At 42.6% G+C, this 11,997-nt stretch overlaps 1 protein-coding gene across 1 annotated transcript in view; it reads right to left on the minus strand.

Annotated features, from left to right (window-relative positions):
* The window catches only part of LOC106563180 (protein phosphatase PTC7 homolog), an 18,320-nt gene extending 7,615 nt beyond the window's left edge, over positions 1 to 10,705 (minus strand). Inside the window, exons 1-2 of the mRNA XM_014128489.3 lie at positions 10,216 to 10,705; positions 308 to 487 (exon numbers count right to left, since the gene is read on the minus strand). Coding sequence (XP_013983964.1) covers positions 308 to 487; positions 10,216 to 10,417 — 382 coding nt within the window. The 5' untranslated portion in view covers positions 10,418 to 10,705. The remainder of the gene's footprint in view (positions 1 to 307; positions 488 to 10,215) is intronic.
* Between the last annotated feature and the right edge of the window lie 1,292 nt (positions 10,706 to 11,997).

Consider the following 11,997-nt stretch of genomic DNA (forward strand, 5'->3'; position numbering starts at 1 on the left):
AACAAATCGCCCAAAAAAAGCATTACATATAGAATGGTGAGAATGGCAATACATATCACCAAAGTATCGTGATAATATCATATTGTAAGATCCCTGGAAATTCCCAGCCCTAATGCTTAGGAGGGAAGGCATTTCAGCTTTGTATCATTATAATCATTATATTTTTTGGATGGATTGATGGAGTGCAGCTGAGTGGGCAGGGATACCCACAGGCAACAGATAAACACTCATGCTGCAGATACTGTATGACCCCCCCCATGCATTATTGTGTGTGTGTGTCAGTGAGTGAGAGAGCGCGTTTGCTCACCTAGCAGGGGTACTTTGTTCTGTAGGAGCTCGTAGTAGCCTGACGTGAGGATCCCCACAGGGCTGCTGGGGGTGAAGCGGCCCTCCTTCACCAGCCGCTCACACGTCCTCATCAGGGTGGCAGAGAACTGGGACGGGTCCACCCCGTAGTCCCTCCATCCACCTACACCATCCGCCACACCTGAGACATAAAGAACAAGAGAAAAGTGTATAAGTATCAGAACAGTGAATTATTATCTTTGTCATATTCTACAATCAACGTTGTAATACATTTACATTTAAGTCATTTAGCAGACGCTCTTATCCAGAGCGACTTACAAATTGGTGCATTCACCTTATGATATCCAGTGGACCACACGACTGGACAATAATCAAGAATAGACAAATACCCCCAAGTAAAGTACCAATGTTGTCAACCCCGCGCAAAAGGGGTTGGAGGGCAAACCCCGCGCAAAAGGGGTTGGAGGGCAAACCCTGCCTTCACGCTCTCTTTCACACACCCTGGCTGTCTGGCTGGGCATTGTGTTTTGTTATTGTAAATTGCAGCTGTTCCCAGTCACATGGTGACAAGAGACAAAAGACCAGAGATCCATCGTCTGGTTACCACTGACCAGACAAACTACTCATCAACTCACATCACTGTCTGTGTGTGAACCCTTTGGACTACTGCAAGAAAGAGAAATAAGCATCAAAACACCACCGAGTAATAGTACAAAACGATACAAGCCATGAGCTTCTCCAAACTGCTCATTGCAGATTACCCAAAAAGGTACACGAGTGACACAAAATTAACAAATCAAACCACTCAATTCAAATAGAAAATTATGGACCTGCAGTTGTTGAACAAACCTGCTGATGCTCAACTCACTGACAGAGGAGGAGTGTATGAGTTCAGAGTGAGAGATGGACATGAAATCAGGGGCCCCTGCCTTGATTTACAGCTGTGTGACCCCCGTGATAATATGCAGGCAATTCCACAGTAACAGAATGATGCGGAGACTCAGATTTTGCACTTTAAAATGTATGCCAAACAAAAACCAATGATTTAGTAGTTAAAAAGGTCCAATGCAGCCGTTTTTATTTCAATATGAAATCATTTCTGGGTAACAAGTACCTTACTAGGATTTCAATTCAAATGGTAAAAAAAAAAAGAATAAACAAAAATAGCTTCTTAGCCAAGAGCATTTTCTAATGCAACATTTTTTCTAGGACTGTTTGGGAGTAGTCTGGTTGGGAGAGGAAAACTTAAAACTAGCTGTTATTGGCAGATGTTCCAAACTTTCTTATTGGTCTATTAACTATTTTAAATCACCTGGTGATGTCACCAGACAGGCCAAAAATTCCATCCCACCAAAATATGCTGAAATCAATGTACAATTACACAGTATTATTCCAACCTCAGTGTGGAAATATGTATAAAACACAGGAAAATAAAGTTTGATTGCGCTGGGCCCTCTTTGATGTAATGGCAAAAATGTAGATTTCTGCCTAAACAGACATACCCAAAAGTAACTGCTTTTCATGTGTAATTACATGATTCTGACATGCCAAAACTGTATATTTAGAAAGACGACATCTGGGAGATGAGGAAATTATCAGAAGATAGGAATTACATAGTTCAGAATACACAAGATGAAGCACACACTAAATAACCGTTAAAAAAAAATATATATATATTTTGAAAGTAATCTTTCATTGACAAGCTAAGTGAATTATTGATGCCCAGAGCTGGAAACACAGATGGCTTCCACAACACATGAACAACATGAGAAAAAAAATAGGATTGATAGACCTAACAACTAGAAATGGGCAGATGTTTTAGTAAGTGGTGTCAGGACGTTTCCAAGAGTCCCTAAACCTCTCCAAAGTGGCATGTCTGTAAATGAGAATTCCAGTGCTATTAGATATTTGCAATCCCTAAATGCTAGTTGTTCAGTATATAAAAATAAAAAAATTCTACCATATCAACCTCACTCAAATATTGTGCTGGTGTTATGGGGTATCCAGGTTACATTCAAGTGTCCTTTCAACCTCTCCAAAGTGTTTGAATGTGGCAATTGCACTGTTTTTGCACACTGGTATTTGGCATTTTATTAGCATCCCCATTAGCCATTGCAAAAGCAGTAGCTACTCTTCCTGGGGTCCACACAAAACATCAGACAAGAACAGAACTACATACATTTGAAAAAAAGGCACACGTAGCTTACATATCAATGCATACACACAAACTATCTAGGTCAAATAGGGGAGAGGCATTGTGCCACGAGGTGTTGCTTTGTCTCTTTTTTTAAACCAGGTTTGCTGTTTATTTGAGCAATATGAGATGGAAGGAAGTTCCATGCAATAAGGGCTCTATATAATACTGTTCGTTTTCTTGAATTTCTTCTGGATTTGGGGACAATGAAAAGACCCCTGGTGGCATGTCTGGTGGAATACGTGTGTGTGTGTCAGAGTTGTGTGTAAGTTTACTATGCAAACAATTTGGGATTTTCAACACATGAAGTGATGCAGTCAGTCTCTCCTCAACTCTCAGCCAAGAGAGACTGGCATGCATAATATTAATATTAGCCCTCTGATTACAATTAAGAGCAAAACGTGCTGCTCTTTTCTGGGCCAGCTGCAGCTTAACTAGATCTTTCCTTGCAGCACTGGACCACACGACTGGACAATAATCAAGAATAGACAAAACTCCAGACTACAGAACTTGCTTTTTGGATTTTTATGTCAAAAAAGCAGAGCATCTCTATTAGGGCTAGACCTCTCCCCATCTTCGCAACCACTGAATCTATATGTTTTGACCATGACAGTTTACAATCTAAGGTTACAGCAAGTAATTTAGTCTCCTCAACTTGTTCAACCAGCACACCATTCATTACCAGATTCAGCTGAGGTCTAGTACTTAAGGAATGATTGGTACCAAATGCAATGCTCTTAGTTTTAGAGATGTTCAGCACCAGTTTATCACTGGCCAACCATTCCAAAAACAGACTGCAACTCTTTGTTAACGGTTTCCGTGACTTCATTAGCTGTGGTTGCTGATGCAAATATGGTTGAATCATCAGCATACATGGAGACACATGCTTTGTTTAATGCCAGGTCACTGGTGAAAAGAGTAGAGGGCCTAGAGAGCTGCCCTGCGGTACACAGCACTTTACATGTTTAACAGAGACGCTTCCATTAAAGAAAACCCTTTGAGTTCTAATAGATAGCTCTGAATCCACGATATGGCAGAGGTTGAAAAGCCATAGCACTTAGGTTTTCAACAACAGGTTATGGTCAATATCAAAGGCTACACTGAAATCTAACAGTATAACTCCCACAATCTTCTTATTATCAATTTCTTTCAACCAATCATCAGTCATTTGTGTCAGTGCAGTACATGTGGTTATGGTCAATATGCTGAAAGTCTTGTTAATTTGTTTACAGAGAAACACTTTGGCTTCCCTCCAGGCCTGAGGACAAAGACTTTCCTCTAGGCTCAGATTAAAAATATGACAGATAGATGGAAAGCTACTGAGGATGGTGGCTGACTCTATAGCCACTCCTAAGTTGTCAATGCCAGGAGCTTTGTCATTATTGATCGTTAACAATAATTTCCCCACCTCTCCCACAGTAACTTTACAAAATTCAAACTTGCACTGCTTTTCTTTCATTATTTAATGCATGAATATAATTGTTCACTGTTTGTCGTGGGCATTTCCTGCCTAAATTTGCCCACTTTGCCAATGAAATAAAAATCGGCAACATCAAATGGTTTTGTGATTATTAAGCCATCTGATTCGATGGAAAATGGAATTTAATTGTTCTTTCTGCCCATAATTTCATTTAAAGTACAAGTTTTTTCCGTTATTCTTTATATAATTGATCTTGGCTTCATAAAGTTTATTCTTCTTTTTGTTGAGTTTAGTCACATACTTACTGCAAATTGAGAAATTAAGCCAGTTAGATGTACAGCCAGACTTATTAGCCACTCCTTTTGCCCCATCTCTTTCAACCATACCGTTTTTCAATTCCTCATCAATCTATGGAGCCTTAACAGTTCTAACAGTCAGTTTCTTAACAGGTGCATGTTTATCAATAATTGGAAGAAGCAATTTCATAAATTCATCAAGTGCAGCATCTGGATGCTCCTCTTTAATCACATCAGACCAACAAATATTTTTAACATAATCCAAATAAGAGTCACAGCAAAATATTTTGTATGATCTCTTACACTATTTTAGGCCCAGCTGTTGGAACTTTGGCTTTCCTGGATATAGCCACTATATTGTGATCACTGCATCCAATGGGTACGGATATAGCTTTAGAACAAAGTTCTACAGCATTAGTAAAGATGTGATCGATACATCTGGATGATCTTGTTCCTGTATTGTTTGAAAACACCCTGGTAGGTTGATTAATAACCTGAACCAGATTACAGGCACTGGTTACAGTAAGAAGCTTCTTCTTGAGCGGACAGCTTGATGAAAACCAGTCAATATTCAGGTCCCCAAGAAAGTAGACCTCATTGTTAAATCAAACACTATCAAGCGCTTCACACAAACTCAGCAAAAAAAGAAAACAGACCTTTTTCAGGACCCTGTCATTCAAAGATAATTCATAAAAATACAAATAACTTCACAGATCTTCATTGTAAAGGGTTTAAACACTGTTTCCCATGCTTGTTCAATGAACCATAAACAATTAATAAAAATGCACCTGTGGAATGGTCGTTAAGACACTAACAGCTTACAGACGGCAGGCAATTAAGGTCACAGTTATGAAAACTTAGGACACTAAAGAGGCCTTTCTACTGACTCTGAAAAACACCAAAAGAAAGATACCCAGGGTCCTTGCTCATCTACGTGAACGTGCCTTAGGCTTGCTGCAAGGAGGCATGAGGACTGCGGATGTGGCCAGGGCAATAAATCGCAATGTCCGTACTGTGAGGCCCAGCTGTTGGAGACAGGACGGACAGCTGATCATCCTCACAGTGGCAAACCACGTGTAACAACACCTGCACAGGATCGGTACATCCGAACATCACACCTGCGGGACAGGTACAGGATGGCAACAACAACTGCCCGGGTTACACCAGGAATGCACAATCCCTCCATCGGTGCTCAGACTGTCCACAATAGGCTGAGAGAGGCTGGATTGAGGGCTTGTAGGCCTGTTGTAATGCAGGTTCTCACCAGACATCACCGGCAACAATGTCGCCTAGGGGAACAAACCCACTGTCGCTGGACCAGACAAGACTGGCAAAAAGTGCTCTTCACTGACGAGTCGCGGTTGTGTCTCATCAGGGGTGATGGTCGGATTTGCGTTTATCGTCGGTGGAATGAGCGTTACACCGAGGCCTGTACTCTGGAACGGGATCAATTTGGAGGTGGAGGGTCCGCCATGGTCTGGGCGGTGTGTCACAGCATCATCGGACTGAGCTTGTTGTCATTGCAGGCAATCTCAACGCTGTGCGTTACAGGGAACACATCCTCCTCCCTCATGTGGTACCCTTCCTGCAGGCTCATCCTGACATGACCCTCCAGCATGACAATGCCACCAGCCATACTGCTCGTTCTGTGCGTAATTTCCTGCAACACAGGAATGTCAGTGTTCTGCCATGGCCAGCGAAGAGCCCAGATCTCAATCCCATTGAGCATGTCTGGGACCTGTTTGATCGGAGGGTGAGGGCTAGGGCCATTCCCAACAGAAATGTCTGGGAACTTGCAGGTACCTTGGTGGAAGAGTGGGGTATCATCTCACAGCAAGAACTGTCAAATCTGGTGCAGTCCATGAGAGGATGTACTGTACAAACCCGGGACAATCCGTGTCCAGCTAGCTAGCTGCGACGGCAAATAGCTCCTCAGACCAGTCCTTGGTCGGCAGGATCACTGAAAAGATGGAAAGCTTTCGGTGTGAATCAACGTATTCCGTGTTTATTGCGTTTATGGTTCACAATGCTAACCGGAATGTAGGTAGCAGCCATCTTGAAACGAGGTCATCGGCTCAGCCTGACCTTATACATTCGTATGCCTATATATGGTTGTGAGTCACACCAAAGATTTTAAGGCACAGATCAATAGCCAAGATACTCATACCAGACTGAATTGAATAAAACAATATCAAATATTGGGACTGTACATTTAAGAGGTTTTTAAACAAACCATGCAAGGAGGACTTAATTTCCACTGAAAATGTTACAAAACACATTTACTACAACATTGTCCATGCAAAGTCTGGTAATGACGACATTCTGTTACCAAACTTTGCATCTGCACTGTTCTTCTTGCATCTACACTCGACCTCCTCTGATAGCTTAGCAAAGCTCTTGGTTGGTGCCTAAAACAAACACTTCCATATACTGTACACACTCACAGATGCATGTCCTACACCTCCTTCCACAGCGGCACATAAGTACCTTTGTTTAACTAGGCAAGTCAGTTAAGAACAAATTCTTATTTACAATGAAGGCCTACCGGGGAACAGTGGGTTAACTACCTTGTTCAGGGGCAGAACAACTGATTTTTACCTTGTCAGCTTGAGGATTCGATCCAGCAACCTTTTGGTTACAGGCCCAACGCTCTAATCACTAGGCTACCTGCCGCCCCATAGTACAGGCCCAAAGCCACTCTCGCCATGGCAAAACGGGCATTTCCAAGAGATTAAAAACTTAATTGACATTAAAACTACACTGGGTATAGAGAGGCCTGTCTATAATGATCAGCAGAGGCCAGGATAGAATCCTTCCCGCCAACAGATTGTGTTAGCCAAACAGAAGTAATATAGCACCCAGGTGGGACACGGAATACATAAGCCCAGAGCCAGCAGTCTCTGTGGGTGTTTGATCCTGTCTCCATGACCAGTTAATTAGCCATAGAGGAAAGCAGCTCTGCCCCTGACCTGATGTGGTCCATCATGACAAATCAGTAGACAATGTGAGCACCACTTTATTTCCTTAAAGCATGAGCAGACTAAAGCTTTTCATGTAAAAACTACAGACCGTGTTATCACTACACAATGAGCATAGTGAAGAGCTCTGATGCAGTAATGTTTCAGGTCCAAGGTTCCACCTGGTAGAGAAAGGCAGTAGGCTACACTAGACATCCAACCATTTCATTTTAGTTCAGCACGACTTCTTGCAATGACTCATCCTGCGCTTCTACCACAGTCAAATAGGGCAAGTTTTTGAAAGGCATCTCTAACACTGCCTTAACATGATGCAGGGTTAGGCCTACATCCTATCAAGAAAACAGGGCAACTTAAACCAAGGTAAAATTATGAACTAGCCTAACCCTAACTATATTTAATGAGGTAGAACAGTGTTACAGATAGAAATGTATTCCATAAAACAGCCAGTTATTTGTTACACATAGGATGTTGTGTAATTCTGCACATTCTGAACAGGGCAGTTGATGAAACTTATTTCGGTGGTCTTTTTCTCAGACTACTGTTCAAACAAGCTTTTCATCATCTTAAAAGCAGGGTTAGCCAGCTTTGGCTGATAATCGTGACGTACATTCCATGCGACACTCTAGAATTAAAGTGTCTTTAGGTATGATTTAGTTTGTTGATTAAGATGACATGGAAGAAAGTTTAAAAAAATTGGCAACCAAGCATATCCAAAATGTTTATAGAATGATTACAAGGCCCCCCGAGTGGCGCAGCAGTCTAAGGCACTGCATCGCAGTGCTTGAGGCGTCACTACAGACCCGGGTTCGTTCCCAGGCAGTTTCACAACCGGCCGTGACCTGGAGCCCATAGGGTGGCGCACAATTGGCCTAGCGTCGTCCGAGTTAGGGGAGGGTTTGGCCGGGGGGGCTTTACTTGGCTCATCGCGCTCTAGGTTCGTCAGTTGAACTGAGTTTTCTCCTACACATCGGTGCAGCTGGGTTCTGGGTTAAGCGGGCGGTTGTTAAGAAACAAGGTTTGGCGGGCAATGTTTCTGAGGACGCATGACTCTACCTTCCCCTCTCCCAAACCCGCTGGGGAGTTGCAGCGATGAGACAAGATCGTAATTGGATCACAAAATTGGGAAGAATTAAAAAAAAAAAAATGTATAATGAGTAAAAAAATAAAAATACAGCTGTTGTCAGGTTATGAGTAAAGTAGGCAATTTAACAACAGGAGTAAAGGCAGTACCCTACAGCTGTACCCTACTCAGGGGCGTGGTCACATTAAGCCCTGCCTTCTTTGTGCATCTATGAGGGGGATTGATAAATCCCACCTGGGAGCCCGTGTTGATCCCAAGCCATGAACAGGTAATCAAATGGCTACCCGGACTATTTGCATTGTGTGCCCCCCCAACCCCTCTTTTTACGCTGCTGCTACTCTCTGTTTATCATATTTGCATAGTCACTAACTATACATTCATGTACATACTACCTTAAATTGGGCCAACCAAACAGTGCTCCCACACATTGGCTAACTACATTGTGTCCCACCCACCACCCGCCAACCCCTCTTTTACGCTAGTGCTACTCTCTGTTCATCATATATGCATAGTCGCTTTAACCATATCTACGTGTGCATACTACCTCAATCAGCCTGTCTGTATGTAGCCTCACTACTTTTATAGCCTCGCTACTGTATATAGCCTGTCTTTTTATTTCTTTACCTACCTATTGTTCACCTAATCCCTTTTTTCCACTATTAGTTAGAGCCTGTAAGTGAGCATTTCACTCTAAGGTCTACTAAACCTGTTGTATTTGAGAATTTAAATTCAAACATTTTATCTTACAGAAAAGAGATGCATGTTTCTGGATGATGTACCATGCAGCCTTGTTGACAAAATGACCGAGCCACATAAATTATTGTTAAATTCGAGAATGGCGCTCCTCCCTCTCCCTTTCACCCATTGTCTTAACGGGCCATAGACGAGTGCTCCGCGGCTTAGCATAATCGAATCCGCCCAATGTGATCTTGGTCCGTATAAACCGGATGCAACCCGGATATAGACGATCCATGAATCGGCGTGTGAGAACGTGAGTAGATTACCTTGAAAACAACGGGCGGACATCGTGGACGTATTCTCCAGGTTTTATTATATCTCAGTGGTGCAAACCTGCTTTAGGCACCGTTCTGAATGTGTGACATCTGGTAAATAAGAACTTGATAATGATATGGGCGGATATTTTCTATGAACTGGTAAAACGACAATGCACTTCCCCCTCATCAGTCTAAGACGTGAATTGGTCCTGGAAACATGGCTGCCTCCATGTTCAACCATTCTGACCTTTAGAAAACACCGGACAGTGAGTTTCCCCTAGGCGTGTGTGAAATGTGTGTAAAATCCACAACAAAGTAGGCTAAGGCTAATGAATATGAAGGTATAGGCTGTCATAACAGAATTATACATTTTGTTGAACTCCTCCAACGAACCTTATTGTTCTTAGCATCGAATGGCGGAACAATTCATAGACTAACAATTTATAGCCACAATCAACGTGCGACTTCCACATTTGTCACGCCATGAAATAGCTGTGTATACATTATCACTGTGTACATGTTCACACTATCGCCACTAGTAGCGCTGGTAAGAGGGCCTGTCCATACGTCTAGGTGAAAGGTCTTTACAATTACTCTTCAACAAAGTATACATTTTTTGTAAACCCAGGCACAATGTTTCTCGGTAGTTTATAGGCCTACAGACCACAGCTGTAATCTACCGTAGAACGCAAACATCGGAAAACACTAACAACTTTTAAGACGAGGTTAAATCAGGTAAGGAATATCCTCGTTTTCGTGACATGGGTTGGCGACACATGCTAGGCTACACATTGAAGGTTAAATGTGGGAAATGCTATAGGCCTATTATTCCCCAAAATACCTTGCACATTTCACGGTGGCTTTTGTTTTCTTATAATAAACGACTAGACTACTTTAACGGTATCTTTACCGAACAGATAATTTGAATATTAAAGTGAGACTTACCCAATACATCGGCGGACCTATGCCGGGCAATGAAACAAGCGTCATCCCCGTAGCACATCCCTTTCTTCAATATCCCCTTACGAAAGTCTTTCCCAAACCCACAACTAGCTGTGACCAGGCTGTAGTCCCGACCATCAGTTTGAGAGAGTCCGCCTAGGACAGCCCTCGCAACCAGTCTTCCATAGGAGAGTACGGATAACATTCCTCAAAAGCGAGCGCTCGTCTCTACCTGCCGAGCCCTTCACTCTCCTCTCCGCCTAGCCTACTTTGAGACTCTATTCGACTTCCACCATTCGTTTTGGATACTTCTACCACTGAATAGGCTAAAACGCGAGTCAGAGGTAACACAACCGTAGAAAAGGGTCCAGGACTATGTCAAATTCTTTTAAATTGTGAAATTGCACTGGTTCTTTAGGTTTTGGTGGATTTCATTGATCTTCCGGTGTGCACAATCCTTGCCGACATGTTTCCAGTAACACACAAATGCACGCCGACAGCGCAAACCGGGTCCTCCGGTCTTGGGATTCGTTGGCCCGACGTCACAGCTGCGCACGCAAATGCAGGCTCTCCCTACGCTTAATCAAAGAAGACCTAATATAATTGACAAGATGGTCGACTGTCCGCTCTAACAATGGAAATACAAGTCTGCAAAGGCGAGATCAGGAGGAAACGGTCTAGTTAATGATATTTTATAGACACATACCAATACACTTGTAACAACCTAAGCATTATTTAGCTTCGATCAAATAAGCCTCACCTATCAAATAGCAATTCCCTTTTATCTTGACCAAATGTAACACTCTCCTATTGCCCCCATACAAAAAGAAAAACACCTTACTTCGCTTAATCTGCGCGGACAGATTTTGGGTGGAGTCGACCCTGTAGCTTCTTCATCGATGAGTTTTAACGGCGGTTGGCATCCAATATATGTTGCATTACCGTCACCTGCTATACTGGAGTACAACTCCCTTATACTTTGCTTGAAAAAAATTAATAAAAAAATCCCTTCCGTCTAACACTGCACAAAAAATTATAAATAACACCACCCTACTCCACTATTTAAATCTATTTATTCCTACCTCAGGCCAACAACCTGAAAGGATGGGACATCACCACCCTGTAACTCTTCTGATGTCAAGTCTCGCACACCCAAATACCTATCTGCAGCTGCCAACCACAATTAATCTTGATGGTTGTACAGTCCTCTCAAATAAAACTGTGAAGGACTTCGGCGTTACTCTGAACCCTGATCTCTCTTTTGATGAACATATCAGACTGTTTCAAGGATATATTTTTTCCATCTACGTAGCATTGCAAAAATCAGAAACTTTCTGTCCAAAAAGTATGCAGAAAATTAATCCATGCTTTTGTCACTGCTAGGTTAGACTACTGCAATGCTTTCCGGCTACTCAGATAAAGCAATAAATAAACTTCAGTTAGTGCTTAACACGGCTGCTAGAATCTTGACTAGAACCAAAAGATTTGATCATATTACTCCAGTGCTAGCCTCTACACTGGCTTCCTGTTAAGGCAAGGGCTGATTTCAAGGTTTTACTGCTCACCTACAAAGCATTACATGGGCTTGCACCTACCTATCTTTCCGATTTGGTCCTCATCTCTTCAGTAGGTCTTATGATTGAGTGTAGTCTGGCACAGGAGTGTGAAGGTGAACGAAAAGGCACTGGCGCAACGAACCGCCCTTGCTGTCTCTGCCTGGCCGGTTCCCCTCGATCCACTGGGATTCTCTGCCTCAAACCCTATTACAGGGGCTTAGTCACTGGC

The sequence above is a fragment of the Salmo salar genome, chromosome 11 (assembly GCF_965601325.2).
Source record: "Salmo salar chromosome 11, fSalSal1, whole genome shotgun sequence".
Classification (NCBI taxonomy): domain Eukaryota; kingdom Metazoa; phylum Chordata; class Actinopteri; order Salmoniformes; family Salmonidae; genus Salmo; species Salmo salar.